The sequence below is a fragment of the Haliotis rufescens genome, unplaced genomic scaffold (assembly GCF_023055435.1).
Source record: "Haliotis rufescens isolate VD_foot unplaced genomic scaffold, xgHalRufe1.0.p SCAF_5, whole genome shotgun sequence".
Lineage (NCBI taxonomy): Eukaryota > Metazoa > Mollusca > Gastropoda > Lepetellida > Haliotidae > Haliotis > Haliotis rufescens.
In genome coordinates this window covers 47,784,714-47,805,062 of record NW_025964223.1, presented here as the reverse complement: position 1 = coordinate 47,805,062, position 20,349 = coordinate 47,784,714, and the positions used below count along the sequence as shown (strand labels likewise).

The window sequence follows — 20,349 nt, the reverse complement described above, 5'->3', positions numbered from 1 at the left end:
AGGTCTAGCTCATTCAAATTATTACTAAAGCCGCCCTCCCCCTCCCCCCCAAAAAAACCCAAAACAACAACAACAAACGGAAAAGTGTACATATATATAACATGCAACAAAGTCTGGAACATATTAATGTTGACTTGTAATGTAAAGAACGGATTAACTAGGATGAAATAAGAGGCATGTCCATGTATAGCAAAATATCAGTTATAGCAAACCATTTAATCTAAAAACAATGACATCTTATAAAGTTGATCAAATGAATTGTATGATTTTGAAGATGTATGAATGTATTTTTCAAATAAAAACAAAAAGTTAGCCGCAGTTCTGGAGGACTACATGTTTTATGAGTATATTGTAATGAAAGTTCTCATTGCTATAATTGTTTTATATGATAACAATAATTGAACACTACAATGGTAATGACCTTTAAAAACTTAACAATTGTTAAAAAATAATATCTGCTGTTTAACTTATGGATTCATGTGCTTTTTATCTGAATACATATGAACCTTTTACATACTCTTTTTCTTACTCTTCACAGGAATTTGAATGAAGAGAAAGGAAACATGGAAATGTATTCATGTCAAAAAAAAAAGATAAAAAAGTAAATCTAAGATATTTCATTACCTTGCATTTGGCTTTCCCTTTACCGCTTCTTTACCTGCACCCTTTCCACCTTTCTGTACAAATAAAAATAACACCTTGTTAATTATTGCTAAAATAGTATTGCCCATCACATATTATCAGTAGTGACGTGCATTCAGTGTCACTGTCATGATCAATATTCACATTTTCAAAATAGATGAGTCCAATTTCATTTACTAGCAAGGCTGATTCTTTATTTATCATTGTCTAAATTTATCTGACATTACTTAAGAGTAAAACTGCCTCCAGTCGCTTTAGAAAACTTTTTATGAAAGAAGGTTGTACAGTTGTATAAAAAAAACAGCTTGAAGAAGCCCTTCCTGACATTGGCTGCTGGAAATTAGTGTTGGGAACCAATTTGGATTTCATCAATCACTGAAACTTGTGAGTGGTGTGTCCAAACTTTCAATAATAATTACCTAAATTGAGACATCAGAGATAAAGTGTCTGTCTTGATGATGATTTCTGACTTACAAGCATTTTTTTACTAAAGGTAGTGACCAATACGTTAGACCATATTAAGTTCTGTTACATTTTCACCTCTGCATGCCTCACTTAAAACACCCATCTCACGTCATTTATTGTACATCTACAGATGAAGAAACAAGTTACTGGTAAGTGTGTCTTCACTTAATGTGATACAAAAAATGCATAGTCCTACCAAACATTTGTCCTGAATGACATTCTTTGGCAGTTAATGTGCAGATGCCTTGTAAAAATACAATTCATGTCTGAACCTGCATGTCATAAAAAGCCGCTCACCTCAATTTAAAAAATAAAATGGATGAAAATCTAATAATAGATTGTGTCCGTAAGGTGAAAAGTGTGTTCCTGTTTTATTATTCATAGACCTAATTCATTGATCATAATTGATCAATTATATTCAAAACTCTAAAATTATAGTGTTAATGTTGAAGGTTTCAATGAATTGTCTAGTTGAGTTTTTTTCCTTTCTTTACCTTGTTCTGTGAGGCATTCTTATTGGTTGTTGACTTTGCAGCAACACTACTATATGTTTGTGGTTTTTTATCCTCATTGTTTGACTGAATCTGGCCTCCCTTATTTTCAAAAGATTTTGCATTTGAAGAATCTGCAGTGTCTTCTACTTCCTTAGGTGTGTTTCTTGACAGGGGATCTGTAGTTGAATATGTGGCCTTTGATCCAACCAGTGTTTTGCTGTTTGAATTATTTGTGTTTGAAAGACCTTCTATTTCTGCTTGATTGCTGATCACATTCCTCCCTTTCTTGACTCTGTCAGCAATATTATTTCCAGAGCTATCATCAACCCCAGAAATGTTGCTTTGTGAATTTCGACCATCCCTTAAATGACCTTCACCGTGGCTACTGTCAGGATCAGTAGCAACAAGCTCATTTGGAATCACATTCATAGTTGCAATATCACTAGCAACAATTGCAGTGGCCGCAGCTGTTTTATCAGCAGTCTTAGTTGTGTCAGCTGATGTGGTAGTAGCAGTTGTGGACAAATTGTATGAAACACTTCCAGCATCATTTGAGAGGTTTGATGTGGATCGTGTTTTTTTTGGATCAGTCATCAGTTCAGGAGATATGCTTCTCTTCATGTTGGGAGAAGTCTCAGCTTGCACAATAGTTACATAGGACACATTGGATGCAGTGTTTGTTGGAACTCTATCAGTGGGCTGCTGATGTTGTTTCGACTCACGTGTCACAGTTGACACATTGGACGCAGGATTTGAAGGAACAGTATCAGTGGGCTGCTGATGTTGTTTGGGCTCAGGTATCACAGTTGACACAATTGACGCAGGATTTGAAGGAGCAATATCAGCGGGCTGCTGATGTTGTTTGGGCTCAGATGTAAGAGATGTCTCCTGTATTCCAACAGGGGGATAGCTCACTTTAAATGGCTCTGCTACTCCACTGGCATTAGCATTTATATCAGCTTCATCCTGTTGTGTTGTCTTCTTGTTCTTGTTTTCATCTGTGAACAAAATTAACAGATATCAGTTTCTTTTTTCTGAAATAGTCCCAATGGTTATGTAACTTATCTCAAGGATTAGCTCATGCTTGTGTATACCAGTGTTTCTGGTGGGGATCATTGATAGGCTTGTCATAGGGACTGGCAGAACCAAAAATTACTAATCCCCCAAACATTACTAACTTTCGCCTGTAAATGTCATTTAATGACATTAAAAAAGAACATAACACAGCCACTCAAAGTCATATAACCAGTCAATATTTCATGGTCTGTTTTTTGCTAGTTGTAATCTTGTGGACTAGCTGGACAATGATTGTTTGCATTTATGATCACATTATGATGCTTGGTGTTTCCAAATGACTTTAAATATTCAGGGCTACAGATAAGCTGCATACTTGTGTAAAATACGCCCCAAAACAATTCAAAACCCAAATACTTTCAATTAACTTGAGTACAGAAATGCATGCATTAAATGGAAAACTCTATTGTTTGAAAACAGCATGTGTAAATACCCATTGAAGCTTTTTCAGCATGTGTACAACGGAGCTAATTTCAGAAACACAATTACGAGCAAATTTACTTTCCCAGTCAAGCCTATGTTTAGAACCGTTATATAACATCTAAAACATTATTCAATTTCTTTTTAAATCTCAAAATGCCTACTCATTTTTTTAAAAACCAAAGGGAGTGATGAATAGTTGAGTGAAAAAAATATTGGTTACCCAATGAAAAATGTAATAACCCAATTAAAATAGAAACCTTCGAGTAAAAACTCAATTGCTCAAAAAGTTAATTGGAGCTCTGAATATTGAATTTGAAATAAGTGTTTTTATACTGATTTCGCAATCTGATAATTACATGTGTTGTTTATTATTTAGATAATGAATACATTTTTAACAAATCCGAAAAAAAGCAATAAAATTAATCACTTGCACTTAAGAAATGGTAAATTCCTATCAAACACAAATTTTGTGATTCAATATATTTTGAAGAATGACAGAGAAACTGCAAAGCAGAAAAGTTTCGATAAATTCAAACCATTAGTAACTAAGAAACATCACTGAGATGCCTTCATGTGAAAGCCTTCTAAAATGAGATATTTTACAAAAACCACTAGTCTGAAAAAGACCTGTGGACCAATTGGGTTTTGAGCAACAGTATCAACGGTTAAAGTGTTTACTTTCTCAACTTGAACATGTTGAAGGCCCTAGTTTCCTTCCACACATGGGTGCAATGTATGAGGCCTATTTTTCATGTTCCAGGACATGAAATTCCTGGAATATTGCTAAAACCAGCCTACTCAAGTCACTCTATCATTATTCTTTAAACAGAACAGTGAAAGATTGGTCAATAATTACCAGTGGACAAACTACTTAAATATATAGATGCTGCCACTAGTCACAAAATGTGACAAAATAGATACCAGAGCTTAACGATGAGGTTTAGTGAAAAAATATTACAATGATCAACTAAGTTTAATATGAACATAAGAATTAGAGAAAAGCAGAAGGATCACACAAGTACATAAAGTTCAAAGATGAGTTTATAAATAATTCAATGAACTGAAATCTTTTACAAGGTCCCGAGACACCGTACTGACTCTCAACTGTACTAGAAACCTGAGTCGCCCAGCATTGTCTCCAACATCATGGCTTTAGGATCTGGTACTTAGCTGTATCCCTCCCACAATTGTCATTGTCATGTAACTAAAAACAAGCTTTACACCTTGAAAGTGTACGAACTAGGCTGAAACCAGCATTGAAACCATGTCAGCAATACACTCGGAATGAATGACGTTAACACATCACCTCCTATGGATGTCAAAGGGTGATGAAGCCAAATTCTGATGTAAGCATGGAATTAAACATATGATTGATTCTAGTATGACCCCTGTAAACATCGGAATATAAAATCCCTTGACACTGATGGCATGATCAAGCAACATGATAATGAAAACTTGCCAGTCAGAATGACCTCGGACCCCTGTCCCAGAACTGTCATAATATCTTCTGTATACGTAAATTGGATGATAAACCTACTGCCACTATAGTATTCAAAATTTTAGTATAAATTGTATATTTATATTTATCTCACACTTTGCATTTCTCCTTTCTTCTTCTATCCTATGTGGGAACGTGATTGAATCATGTTTCCAGCTTCTGAAAATAAAAATAGCCCCCCAAGCCCCCCTGCATCTCCATGGTTATGTCCAAAAGCTAAGTCAATTACGTGCCTCTCGTGCACGCCGTGCCTACTTGAACTGACAACGTGTGCGCCTCTACCAATTCATTCTCTTTCGCAGAGCTTATAAGGCTAGGGTAAATGAGAGGAGGGGATGGTTGGGTGGGCCTATCGCATGTGAGATAGGATAAGTATATAAATATACAATTTATACTAAAATTTCAATATTTTTTAAACTTATCCTATCTCACACTTTGCATTTTATCCCATGGTTGAATGGTGAGCCGCAGATACCCTAGCCTGTATGGAATACAACCGACAGATATGCACGAGGAAGCTGGCTCGAGACAGTGTAATTTTGAATTTGTTTTAGAATTTTGAAAACTGTCTAACGTCTAAAAGACATGAACTTGTGAGCAGGAAAAAACACACAATCAAACAGTGTTAACGATCCTGATAAATTACTCAAACGAAACAACATGAGATCGGTTGTACATGCCAAACGTTTTTTCTCGTATGTACATGTAGAACAACAGCGTACTGTAAACGCATAAGTGAAAACGACTTAAAATCGATTCTGGAAAGGCATCGATTCTTCAAACAAAACACAGCAACTATCTCCCACTGACCATAGAGTGTGCTAGGTTTGGTAACTCTTTTCACGCTTCATCATGGTTGTCAAACACAATTGAGTGTATGAAGCGAACCAAAACGAGAAGAGAAACGATTGACAATATTCCATAGCAATGGACCTTCGAACCAAAACCATACATCACAGATACCTGAGGCAGAGGTGAGCGGAATAAAGGTTTGGGACACTGATCTTTCTTCTTTTTTTCCTTCTTTTTTTGGGGGGATCGGCTGTACTGCATGGTGTCTTCATAAATTAAGACTAAAAAGTCTCTACAGACGAGATAATCCACCCTCCAAAAGGGACTCAATCTGGGAAACCCGAACAATAAAAACAACATGTAACACCATGTAAATGTTTAATGATTTATTCTGTATATACAATTGTAACCCACAAGGATTACATAGTATAACAGTTTATGTTCTGTGTGAACTGGGGCATGACAGTTGTTGTGCCAACACCAGCCGAACTTGTCGAGCTCTTGTACGATTGTGACTGAATGTATATGATCAACCACACCAAATGGTCACTTCGTAAATTAAGGTCTCTATAGACAAGCTAATGCACCCTCTATCTGGGAAAAATCAAACATCCAAAAACACATAATACAACGTAAATGTTCAATGATTTATTCTGTATATTTACGAATTGACCTTCACTTTGTGTGAGTTCATTGGAGTATGAACCTTCATAGAGTGAGGGCCAAACTGTATGAACGTCGGAGCTTGCGACGACGTTTATACAATGTTTGGCCCTCACTCTATGAAGGTTCATACTCCAATGAACTCACACAAAGTGAAGGTCAATTCTTATAATTTTTTTATCACAATTTCTTACCTCAAAAGATGTAGGCCTAGATCTAAACACAATTTTATTTAGTATGTGTGACTTCATGTTTACACTGACAGCCATACAACAACCAGCTATATCGCGGAGTAAAATAGTTCCTCAAAAAGAGAGGTGATATGGGCGTATTGATGCACAACTTGCTCCCCAGAAACATCTTACGCAGCACATGTGTTCAAATCATATCCTCATTAGATGAGAAAGGTCTGTAAAGAACTACCTCAGTAAGTCAGTCACAATGACAGCGCGTCGTAATACATTTACATCAAGTACAAGACGTCAAAATGGCCGACACGATAAACGTGACGGGAGAGATTTCCGAAGTTGTTGATGAACCTTTGGCGGTTACATGTGTTAGTCATCATTGATCAACTGGCCGATCATTGAAAGGTGAATAAAGATGCCTCAAACAGACACAAAGGTAAATTCATAGATTGCTGGAGGCGGTCAATGTCAGCATAGGCACGGATCGATTCGATACTACGATAGTTTAGATGTGCATTTCTTCGTTTGTTCATTAGGATGGGCCGTAGCGAGGATATTCGTGAACAATCATGCAGTCACGCTCTTTGACATTTCTCAAAGTATACTGAAACGCTGAGACCAAGAATAAAGGTTCTAAATGATCAGAAAGAACGCTTATGCATGTTTTCGTGCTAGGGAATTCCCAGGGGTTTCCCCAGGAATGTGGAAGTAGTCCGTCAGTGTTTACGTCATTTCAAGAACACGGTCTCGTGAAAAACTTATGAACGTCAAATTGTGTCGTTCATACACTTATGAACGTCAATTTCGCGGTCATGTGACCGATCTCTCGTCCAATGGAAAAGCAGTATATCGTGTAAACTTCAAATAAAAAAATTATATACAATTGGAATCCGCAAGTATTAAAAATTAAAGAAGTTTATTAACTGCGTGAACTTGGGTGAGACAGTTGTTGTGCCAATGTGGCAGGGCGTGGAGTCATCCCACAGATGACAAGTTACCTTGTCAGCTTGCTGACGGGGTTAACCTCTTTGGTCATGTGGACAAGGCGTCCGACCTCTGATCAGAAGGTCCGTGGTTCGAATCCAATCTGCGGGACTCGGAAATTTTATGGCCGCTACATTGGCGCCCAACGTGGGGCTGAGCACATTCATATTAAATTTGAGCAAAATAAGCCTCAGTACCCTACTATGCGGCCTGGGACGTGCCTTCTGTTGACGGGGGAGTATGTAGCAGGGCGTGGAGTCATCCCGCAGATGATATCCTTACCTTGTCTGACCTCTAATCAGTAGGTACGTGGTTCGAATCCCATCACGGGACTCAGAAATTTTATGGCCGAACTTGTTGAGCTCTTGTATGTCTGTGACTAAAATGTTGCGAAGGGAGTGAGACACGAAAACACTATCGGACTTCCAAAAGCACCCTCCCATGATGATTGAATGGGTGCAGTTACTGTGGAGGGCCATGGTAGAAACAACCGCATGAGTCTCGTAAGGATTGGATGTTGTAGGTGGGTGCAGCCTGGTGAAAGTTAACACTCGCAGAATGATGGAGTTGAGCCAGAAAGATAGGGTCGGACGAGAAATTTCCGATGTAGACGTGGTTGACAATGGGATGAAACTCTCTTATGGGAATGTCTGTAGAGGCGAGATGCATCGAGATATATTCGAACCATCGAACTGGGCACAAGGAGAGGTTTTCATGGTTGTTCGATCCCAAAATAGCAGAGAGAGGGGGAATCGTAAATAGCCGGTCTGGTAGGCCGGGAAGTTAGTTCTTTGCCATGAAATCTCAACGAAGCCCCAGGAACGCTTTGCCACTTCCGGATCTGTCAACCTGGACCCTAGTGACATTCAAAGCATGAATTTCATTAACCCGTGCAGCAGTGGCCAAAGCCACCAAAAAGACTGTCTCGAAGTCCTTTTCTGTCTGTAGTTTGTAATCGCCAGAGACCAGGTGTTGAAGAATAACGTTTGGGTGCCACGAAGGAGGCCGAAAACAATATAAACACTGCTTGCTATTCTTCTCACTCCTTCCGCATTGGGGCAGCCACATCAGCAGCCATGAACGGGGTGCCGGAACACCTCATACAGCAATATGGCAGGTGGAAGTCAGATTGCTACAATGCTTACATACGCTCACCAACAAATTTAATATGGTACTTACTACACTTCTTATCATTTACAGTTTGGATGGTGGGCTCCAGCTACATGGCCAGGGCACGGCAGTACTTGCTTCTGAAGGGCACAAAGGGGAATGAGGTTGAAGGAACTGGACACCATTCTTGATGCACAGTTCAAGGCGACACATGGCGCAGCCCCAGGGCCCTTGTCATTCACCTAGGCTCCAACAACCTGTGCTTGGTCAAGGGCAGCCAACTCTACCTTGACATGGCGGCCTAAATCCTTCGGATACGACTCCAGCTTCCCGACACCAGGATCATCATATCATCAATGCTGCCCAGGCTCTACAGGCACAATGCCAGCGATCCAATAAGGGATGCCGAAGAATATTAACCGCAGGCTAGCCAACTGTGACCCACGCGAGACACGTAAAACTATGTGTACCCCTCGTGATACTGCTACAACTTATGATATAATATTGAAATGTTCAGTAAATTAGGATGTGATTTTTTAGTGAGCGAGTGAGTATGGTTTTGTACTGCTTTTCGCAATATTCCAGCAATATCACGGCAGGGGACATCAGAAAAAGGTTTCACACATTGTACCCATGTCGGGGAATCAAACCCGGGTCTTCAGCGTGACGAGTGAAAGCTTTAACCACTAGGCTATCCAACTGCCCAGGTGATTTTTTAATTCAGTGACAGCAAACAAAGACCCAAGACACAAGCTTTCACTGACGATGTGCTAAATTCAGCTAAATTTGACAATAACCTGTTGATAATGATATCAACCCAAATTCATCCACTTTTGGAACACAACAAAACAGCTCCAATTGTTACCTTGCTTGTTAGTATCAAAGCATGGCATGTGGTCCTGGATGACTAGTAGATTTTACACTCATACATTGAGTTTGCATAGTCATTTATTATCATGATAAACAATCTCAATTAACTGATCATGATTAAAGCAACATGCTTATTTCTTGGTTGTCACTTCATACTTAGTAACTGAAGATTTGTGCCATCTAATCAAGTTTCAGTACACCATTAACTGTTAACTGAACTTGCCATGCTTACCTTTGTCAGAATCACTATTTGTAGATGTGATTCTTGCACCACACTCGGCGCAGAATTTCTTTCCTTCAGGTACATCTACATCACATTGTGGACACTTCTTTCTTGGTTTTGTAAATAAAGTCTGATCAATTTTCAATCCACACCCTGGGCAAAACGTGAACTTAACTGTGATTGGTTCTCCACATGGTTCATTATCTCTTCCAGGACAAGGAATCTCTATCAATGGCGACTCGCCACATTGTGGACAAAATCTAAATGGCTTCTCTGAAGTGTAATCACAAGGACTCCCATCTTTACTGTTGCCTGAGCACTTCATGTTGCAGTTGTGATTGTCTGTAACAAAAACATGTACTAACTCAGAATTTCCATTGATATACATTGAATATCATATTTAAAATCATTTAAATATGGCAATGGTTTTATGTACGGGCGTATCTATACTTGTCCTGAAATAAGACACTGTTACCCAAGGTCTTTGGGGATGGGGTGTTATTTGTTTGTAGGGATGATGTAGCTCCATTCAGCGCCTAAATCAGACTATTCTAACCCAGATCTTCATGGGTGTATGGGAGGTAAGCTCATGTGAGGCAAAACAATAATGAACAAATAGAAGTGGAACTAGTTAAAGTATAATGCATTCCAACAAGTTTTATTATATTATTTCTGCTAAATGTTACTGTGTTGACATAACATTCTGAATTCTTACAAAAAATTTATTAAAATAGTTTCCTGAAAAATCTATGGGACAGAAAGGGACAGCATGTTGATGGTTCTTTGTCTTTTTAAATCATGCAAGAAATAATAAAGCAAATATACTCTGCGCAGCGCTTGCATTGTCAGCTTCACTGTGCGGATCTGGGTTTGATAATTTTTATCGCACATGTGACGCCAAACTCGGAAAACAAATTGAAGCGAGTTTTTCTTACAGCTGAGTTATATAATTTACTAATTGCCACCTTGATTTGATTAGGAGCCAGTGTTTATCCAAGCCAAAATAACAATATAAATATGCCTCGGTCATATGCAGAGATCCTTGCAGCCAGCTGAGTACCTATGTCACATCGTAACAGGATTTGGGTGGACAGGCTCACTGACTTGGTTGATGCATGTCATCAATCCCAACTCGATGCTCATGATGTTGATCTGGTTTAGACTTGATTATTTTACAAACCGCCGTCATATAGCTGGAATATTGCTGTGTGCGGTGTTAAACAACAAACAAACAATTTCCCAAATCATCAATAGGTATCATTGTATCAGTTTACTGCTAGACTGATCTGAATAGCAAGTATCGTCAAAACAATATTTAATAGTTTTGAAGTTCAGCTATGGAATCAAGCACTAGCCTCATTTTTAGTGCAGTACAACCTGTCTTTGTGAAAAATATTTTTAAAAAAATGCAAAATCATCAAAAGGTACAAGTTCACCATTAGACTGATCTGTATAGCAAGTTTCAACAAGAAATATTAAACGGTTTGAGAGTTCTGCTCCAGAAACGGAAAAAAGATGGACATGCTGATTGCTGTAGTGTCTACTTATTAATCGCTGATAGCTATTCATTATGTGCAATAAGACTGAGGGCAGCAGGCGATTTACAGTACCCAAAATGGATGTTAGTCATAACTATCTCCTTCCACAGGGCACATTAGAATTTTATTTTTTCACATAGTAGTGAATATAAACTATATAATAGAGTCCTATAAAAAAAAAAGAGTCCTATAAAGCCTCAAGAAGAGATACATAGGCACTTGGGCTGCTTTATGTCAATCAGAAAAAATGACTAAATGTGAAATTAATACACACAAAAGGCCCCTTCTCTTTGAAAACATAGCTCAGTTTTGATAAGTATATCTTAGATAAGCTAACTTCAGTAGTTTCTGAGAAAACATGTCCTCATTGCAGACTTATGCATCAATTAAAATAACATGGATCAAGGGACATAACTCTGTAAAAAAATAATTTATGGGACCAAGTTTCGATTTCAGTCTTGACAAGAATCTCTTAGATAAGCATGCAAACTTTTCTTCAAATCATTTCAGTAGTTTCTGAAAAAAAAACATGTCCTCATTGCAGACTTATGCATCAAGTAAAATAACATGGATCAAGGGACATAACTCTGTAAAAAAATAATTTATGGGACCAAGTTTCGATTTCAGTCTTGACAAGAATCTCTTAGATGAGCATGCAAACTTTTCTTCAAATTATTTCAATAGTTTCTGAAAAAAACATGTCCCCATTTCACACACTATGCACTAAGTTGCAAAACATGGAGCAATGGCCATAACTCTGTAAATAATAAACTTATGAGACCTATTTCAGAACACATTTGAGATCATGACCAGTAACATCAGTGTGTAAAATTTTATTTCTCTGACTAAAATACGTTTTGAGAAATTTGACAGGCAGACAAACTCCATTCCTATATCCCCAGCCCTACTTTGTGGCAGGGGATAAAAAGCTAGTTACAGATAGTTAATTGTTATTTTAATAATTCACGATATCAAGATCAAAAGTAATGTTGTACACATTTAACAATGTAACAGATAGCAGAAACTGCATAAGTATTGCGGCATGAAATCACAAGGCAGATAAATACGGCAAACAGGTCTACACATTAGCCAATGAAAACATTTGTCATGCACCGCTGTGGCCACACACCCAAATAAAATAAGTTTGTTAAGAAAGCTGTTTAAGAAGCGTGTGATTTCAGTACTTTAACTTTAAGTGGATACTTAAAAACTTTCTACTAATATAATGAATTCTCTCTAGGAAAATTGATATTAATAACCATATCACAATATCAGCAAGTATCAACTGGTTTGCCTAGGAAATGTATTAATTGTCATACTTATCTTATAAGTTGATCTTCCTCTTTTAACAGGAGGGCATGTGATAATTTGTCTACTTGTAAATAAATGTTTTAGCATTATGTTAGGAGGAGAGGACAAGTAAAATGTGTTATGGGCTAGTTAGTGTGTGGGGGCTAATTTTTGTGTGTACCAATTGACCTTTTTATGTAGCTGAATTTGTGCACATGTAAGCCAAAATATAATGTATGGGTCCCTGTAGATACACAACTACACAGTGTTTGAAATCAGTATAAGTTCACTTGTCTTAAAATTTATGTTTGCCTTCCTAACATGGGAAGGAGTATTCTAGCACCATAGTTTTATCAAAGACAAGCTTTTCATGTTTGTCAAGGGTTCTGTGTAAATAATCAAATCAACTGGTACAGTAAGATTAGATCAGTATAATTTCCTGATAAAAATATAACAAACCATATATCAGGTGTAGGATTAATACATAAACAATGTAAATAGACCCAAGTTTGTTCAACGCAAGAACAACACAAGAAAGTTCCAATGCAAACAGGATATTGAGGCACCATATCATATCATTAATAATGTATCAATTGTACAATCACCTGTTGGCTTCTCTTGTTAGTTTCTACCCTTTGTTATTTTCCACCTTTTGTTATCTTATTAATTTGTTGTCCTTACATGTACATATATATGCTCTCTGCCTCATAGCATTCCTCCACCTGATGAAGGAGTAAGCATATACTCTGAAACGTTTTGTTCCTCATAATAAAGAAGTTGACATCCATAAATTATCTTCCTTATCTGTATCACTTCTAAATGCCTTTCAAAGGACAAATCCTTCTACTGTCTAATTTTTTCAACATTCTTTCAAAACACATTTATAGCCTTAATCTGTTTACAGTTGCTATGTCAGTGTGTTGTTACAAGTATTCAAACTAGACTGACTTGCAGTATATTGGTGAAATTTACATCAAGTATGTATGTACTCTGATAATGTGTACCTTTAGAATACTTCCCAAGGAAAGTAATGAATGAATTGATACACTGACAGTATTTTCTTTTGTTGTTTTGAGCTAAGAAAGGGTCATATAAATGATTGTCCATGTTTGACTGCAACCCCCCGGAACTGTTTGGAGCTATATTACGACTGTATGGAAGGAATAAGTTATGTACCACACTGATCTATACTACATATAATGGTATGATATGTGTATGTTTTGAAAAGGATTTGTTTGTCCACAATCAGTTAATGTGTATCTTAACAGCATTCCAATAATCTCACAGTGCATTTAAAAGTAATAAGTCTTTATGTGTTAAGTTCCTAAGTTTAGAAGAATTATTCCCTGACATACATCTACAGTCAATGGGGTACCTAATCAAATGCACATGTAAATATTTGCAAAAAACATATCTAAACCCATATCTATCACTGAGATAAATCACAATTAAACTTTTAATAATATGTACATGTATATGAAACATTGTACAAATTCAAGGCTTTTCAAGCTTGGTTTTTTAAGGTTTTTTAAGGTTGATACTAAATATCAAAGCTTTTCAAGAGGGACCTTAAAATTCAAGGCCTTTTCAAGCCAGTATGAATCTTTTAGGCATCAGAATTCACGAGTACCGTATTCGACGTAATAAGCGCCCAGGGCGCTCTCAAAATTAGAAATAAGGGGCTCTTATTAGAATATTATTTTGGTGGAAAAAACAGAGTTGAAAGATAAAATTTGTGGTTATGCTGACGATCTGACTGTTTATATACGACAGATATATTTTTCCAGAATTTAATTGCCAATAATTAAGGGTGCATATAACACACGAGTGCGTATTATACACGAATAAATAAGTCTTGCGTACATTGATCAATCAGAAGGGGTGCTAATTGGGATTGTTCACTTGCCAATTTATTAGCAAATATCGCTGTGGGCGCTTATTAGAGCGGGGCGCTTATTACGTCGAATACAGTATACATGAATGACAGGGTTTTAATAACCTGTTAGGTGATTTTGTGACAAAAAAAGGGCGGGAAGACACACTGTAAGGACTAGGGCTGGTAAAAAAGATTGATAATCATCATTGATGGGAAGAAATATTAACGATTATTGATATGAAAATTGTGTCATTGATAATACCTTACATAAACTATTTAGGTAAAATAATGTTTAGATTTACCAAAACTGACTTGTTATTGTCAATAATGTTAATTGCTGACGATGGAAAGTAACTGAATATCCCTGAATCCCTGAATAAATGTGCCATTACTCACCAGTGGAGTGTATGTTGATTTCTTTAGGATTATTTTTAAGGCCTACAGCAAATTTGCATGTCAAAGGATTTGCAGTTTTTAAAGAGCGTGGGTCCTGATGGCAGCCTGGTAATTTATTTTATTTGTAAGGATAAAGTGGATCATAGTAAGGGACTAGAAAGGTATAGGCATGGCTACATGGCGAGTCAGCTTTGAATCATTACAGACAAAGTGTAGTGTGTGAAAGTGGCTTAGGAGGAAATTCCATGATAGTTTTCTGTAGCCAAAACATTTGACATGAAACTACTTCATCCACCTCACTCCATGCTACAGTGAGAAGTATAACTGCAACTTTAAATGTGAAAACAATAAATAAACAAAAATACCCCAACAAGCGCATTTATTTTCACAATTTGTGTGTTCAGTTCACACGCATTCGAAGGGGGTACAACCCCCTTCAACCCCCTACACATCTGGTAAAGCCTCATATCCATCCTTGTCATAACAAATCTAATTGATTTATTGTGAAAGAAGTCTCAAGGTAGATAAATAGTGATCGGACCTGCAACATTTCATGTGTGCAACATCAATAATTAAATACCAAATAAACTGCACTTCTGTGAATAATAATGAAAAAATAACAAATCGAAAAAAAATATATATATGCATATATGCATATATATCATGGAGAGGAGATCATGCACACTTGATGACCCCTGACATCACTGGGCATTGTTTCCCCGATGTATCTGGCTAAAAAACATTACAAATTATGGCATACAGTCCTACGTATAACCCAGTCTCCTCAGCATTTTGCCCCGATAAGCTATCACTTGTATTTGTTGTAAAGTGTCAAAATAAATTCAGCCAGCAGGCCTTAGGGTATTGTGACCTGTTTGAAATATTTGTGGTACTGTACTCAAAAGATATAGCCGAAAGTTCTATCCTAATATATTCATACAAGGTACACAACCTACGAACATGCATCTCATCTTCGACTGTTTGTGGGCAATTATAACAATATTTGTTACGAATAAAACTAATTCCGGGTAGACTGCAGTATTTAGTAAGGAGTCCAAATAAGGAAGTTACATGATCAGACATGTGAGGTCTTAAGTAATTTATGTACCGCACATAAACAACACGAAGTTGAAACCACGAGAATACAGCTTCACTTTCTATCGTAAAAATCTCGGCTCCCATAGGGGGGAAACTGCCAAAGTGGGGACCCAGATACTGCAGACGACCCCTAATTCCATGTGGAACCGATCAGCATTGACACATGCACTATTGGTCATATGAAACAAGTCTGCACCACATTTTTAACAGCTGTTTATCCAAAAACAACGGCTGTTTTTTAATTGCAATAATGTAAAGAATACACTTAGAATTAGGCATTGAAACTTTCAATGACTTGGGATTATTATATCCATAAGATTATTGGCAAGTTTGCGGTATACTGGACACCTTCCACTATTTTGGTAAGGGATTTGCACAAGGTTTCCATGTTTTTCTGACGTCATTTTTGTCGCCTCGTTAAAAAACAACAGGGGGTTTGGGGGCCTTGCACCCAACTCAACAACTCTAATTAAATGCGTTCATAAGTAAATGAAATCTTTAATTACCAAAGTAGATACAACATACATTATTAGTTGCATCAAACAAACATGGCGGATTGGTGTTCGGTTTAAACTGTAATGCATGTGTACAAGATTATCAACTGATTTTTGTTGATAGGCCTTCTTTAGCAAGTTTGGTTCAGGAAGGATTCGACAAGAACCTTGTCTATCTTCGAACATATATCAGTGTTTCTCGTCAGTTAGCCATATGAAACTAAATTGCATTTCTATGATTGACCGAGCTTGAATTACACGCTTGAAAATCTGTTTGCTTCGAAAGTGCAAAGTTGAGATGACAAATGAAATAATCAAGGGGGACAATTCAACCATAGTAAGCAAATAAAACCCAATTGAAAACAATGGACAACACTTTAACATTAACAATTACGCATAACACATCAACAAACCTGGTGTAAACTAACTACAAGGTTGTACCTTCGTCCCACTATTCTATGCCATGAGTGTTGGTGATGTTCTGTGTCAATCGTTCCCAGTAAAATTTCCCGGAAACTATTTTTGGAAGGTTAAAGACTAAAGTGAAAGTACGATTGCTCACTACGCCACCTATTGAGCAAAACATAATCGATAACATTTCACTTGTTATTGTCATTTACTCTTGTTTATCACCCTAGCATTCTAAAAATCTTCACTACAATCTGAATCAGTAAAAATGCAAAATAACATGACAGATAAACGCTGTTCCGTGCTTCACTTCCTGTACTCGCGAGCAGACGACACAATGGGAGGTAACTCTTACTTTCTTGAGTCATAATACCTCACAAAAAGAAACCGAAAATACGTTTTTCAAGAAATCATGAAAAGAACCGGTCAAAACAAGTTACCATTCATCTTTTTACATGTTCTAACAGGCCGAACTTCTTTATAATTCTTATATTCTACATTGATTATTTAATATCCCACCATGTCTTCAAATTTTGAAACCAAATCATTTGTTCGTCATTTAATGAAAAAACATCCATTTTATTTTGTTGTTGCATGCTTGTCCTTGTCATTGTTGGTGGTTACGGAATTACATGTATATACATCTCCTCACATGCCCCCTCATATTTCAAACTCTATGGGTTATTCATAGAAAAAATCTATACCCTCAGAACTGTGTACTAGAGCAAAATAAATACATGATGTAGGCTACGCGGTTACAGAAATGGGATTAGGTATATACCGACTATGTATCTGTACCTTGTAACGAGTTACCTTATGTAGGTAACTGGCGTTACAGAAAACAACGGTTGCAGATAAGTTCACCCAGTAAATATTTCCCTGGCAAAGTATTAAGCATTGGTAATCTCAGAGAGCTCTAAATTTGGGTCAAATGAAAACTTGGAAACGAATTAGAGCACAGATCGAGTGGAGCTTGGATAGATGCAGTTCAGAAACACCCCTTCCCCACAGACAAACACATCCTTCCCCTGTCGTTCATATCTCATCACTCACTATAAGTATATCGAATTTGGGTTAGGTGGGCGGATGTTTTCACGCTAAAACTGTGGTTATATGGACAGCAGTGGTTAAATGGACAAGAAGAAGAGAAAACATGTACCTGTATGTATTGCTCCCGCTCTTTCCTCGACGATTCATTGCGAATACGATATTAACACACCCACATCTAACTTTCCTGTTGGTGACATCATGACGTGTTCTGAGAATGTTCACTGTGGAGCATTCCACGAAAGACTAGGTCCTCAGTACATTCCTATTTTCGTTTTCTATGTCTACAATCGTACTTTCGTTTTCTGCCTAATCGAGTCAACTATGTCCCCACGAACAAAATGATTAAAGCATACGCAATAATGTGGCAACCTGGAAAGCCGTTCGAAGTGTATCTATAGTTATTTTTCGACATGTTCATAATCACATTTGCTCTACCTATCTAAAGTGACTGATATACAGACACTTGTCGGGATCTGTTTTCTTTTCTCAAATTAAAAAATAGATATGGTGTATTTTATACGGAAGCCTTTTAGGGCCATTTGTTTTGTTTTTAATTTTTTTCTATACGATCTTGAAATTTCAAGAAACTAAGTATATGAACATTTGTCAGCAGAACTGCAGAACCGGGGTTTTGAAAAATCAAGCGCACAATGCAAGATCCACTTGTGCATACTTTAAAGAGATCCTTTAGAGAGTGCATTAAGCAGCTCAAAACCTTTTGCAAAGGCCGAAAACTATGCAAAACTATCCTCCCTTTAGTTACACGTCCCATTTGTCACACATCTTAAAACAATGGCTGAAGGCACTGACTGGTCTTCCCTATGTTACCTAAGTATCAGAATGGAATGATCCAAGAAAGGTAGAAAAGTAATCTTGTACGTTATCATCTTCCCGAGGCAAGAGAGTTAGTTAACTGACTATAAAAGTCCAGTTTCCACCCTTGCCGAACTTGGCTGGTATTATGGGGTTACATTTTGACTGGACTAACGAGTCTGTGCATAATCCAATCAAAATCGGGCACCGAAATCGAACTGGACTTTTAAAGTCAGTTAACTTTCTTGCCTCGGGAAGATGGTACATTATGTACTTTATGTACTTGTATAAAGATAAATACAATAGACTACGATTATAACGAAATCTAAGGGACCACTCATTTTGATTTATTATAACCGTAGTTCGTTATAAGCATATATGTACAACATATATACAGCAAATGAACGGGACCAAGAAATAGTTCGTTATATCCGTCAGTTCGTTGTCAGCGTGTTCGTTCTAAACGTATTTACTGTACATAAGATACTGTAGAAAAGTGAACTTGTATTTTATTTATGTGAAGTATATGCGCACAAAGACACACACACACACACACACACACACACACACACACACACACACACACACACACACACACACACACATATATATATATATATATAACATATATAAACATTCTTGATTAGCACTGGAAGTAGCAGTAATTGTTTAATTGAACTGAATGTCTTGAACTGCGATGTTACTTACTCTACTAACCTTAAACCCGCAATTGCTATGACCCAAGCTGTTGTTGTTGCATTTAGTCTGCCTAAGCCATTTGGGCTGACCTGTCCCTCTTTGGAACTCATGTGTTTGAATGTATACACATATCTATTGTGGATATAATATAATTTTTATCCTTGGCTGCTACGTTTACATACGTTCGAGTAGCTGTCCATCTCTCAGAAATAGAGTTAGTTTGGCCTTGGCTATTGCATCTCTTGGCTTAAAGGGATCTATGACAGCCCGGGCTGTGTCGTGGTCTTGACATTCTAGGAACACGTGAGCAATGGGTTCAGCCTGATTGCAAGATTAACAAACCTTGTGATAGTGCTTTTTGTGACTGAGAGTGAGGCGTGAGATTGCAATTTCAATTTTCCTTTCATTTGAGTTTGAGTTTGGCTTTTGTTGGATCTTGGGTTGACTTTTGTATAGCCATCCGCCGATCTTACTTGCGTCTCAATGGGCTTGCCATCTTTGGGCAATAGAGGCTTTGATTTTGCTTTTTTTTTCTCTAGTTTGCTAAAGGGATTAGGCTGTATTTCCGCTTTGTCTAGAGCTAGTTTCACCAGTGAGTCTGCTTTTTCATTTCCATGAATATCCATGTGAGAGGGGATCATACACAGCTCCATCTGTTGCCCTTGGTACGATAGTTTTGTATATTCGTAAAGAATAATGTTGACCGTGTTTGGCCTGGAGTTTGAGTTTCTGCCGCTGATGGCTTGAAGTGCACTTAGCGGGTCTGATAGGACGACTGCCTTTGCTTCCGGACTTTAAGTGCATGATGAATTGTTTCCAATTCAGCAGTGAATACTTACTGACCATCAAGCAGGCGAACCGAATGTGCTTGGGGTTTGGAGCTGTGGTTATGGATCCCGTAACTAGCACTGTTGTTGATACATCAGTGTATATGAGGGCCCAGCTGTCCCAGGTGGTTTGAATTTGAGTAATAACTTCTGATCGTAGTCACCGACCCCAGCTAGACCCACTCCCATGTCTACTCCAGGACCTTCATCTACCTGTACTGCAACTACACTGACCCCAGCTAGACTACCACCATGTCTACTCCATCATCTACCAGTACTGCAACTACACTGACCCCGCCTAGACCACCACCATGTCTACTCCATCATCTACCTGTACTGCAACTACACCGACCCCAGCTAGACCACCACCATGTCTACTCCATCATCTACCTGTACTGCAACTACACTGACCCCAGCTAGACCACCACCATGTC

The 20,349-nt window shown here is 37.7% G+C and overlaps 1 protein-coding gene across 3 annotated transcripts in view; it reads right to left on the bottom strand.

The window, feature by feature from the left end:
* The window catches only part of LOC124137118 (E3 ubiquitin-protein ligase rnf213-alpha-like), a 175,197-nt gene extending 157,396 nt beyond the window's left edge, over nt 1–17,801 (bottom strand). For 2 of the 3 annotated variants that reach the window (XR_007218279.1, XM_048383674.1), the window contains exons 1-4: nt 17,686–17,801; nt 9,436–9,768; nt 1,602–2,599; nt 625–677 (exon numbers count right to left, since the gene is read on the bottom strand). Coding sequence is in view for 2 of the 3 variants with exons in the window: in XM_048383674.1 (XP_048239631.1) it covers nt 625–677; nt 1,602–2,599; nt 9,436–9,751 (1,367 nt within the window). In the remaining variant the exon portion in view is untranslated. Of the gene's footprint in view, nt 1–624; nt 678–1,601; nt 2,600–9,435; nt 9,769–16,559; nt 16,649–17,685 lie in introns of those variants that run through there. The other variant, XM_048383675.1, reaches the window with a different exon arrangement.
* Between the last annotated feature and the right edge of the window lie 2,548 nt (nt 17,802–20,349).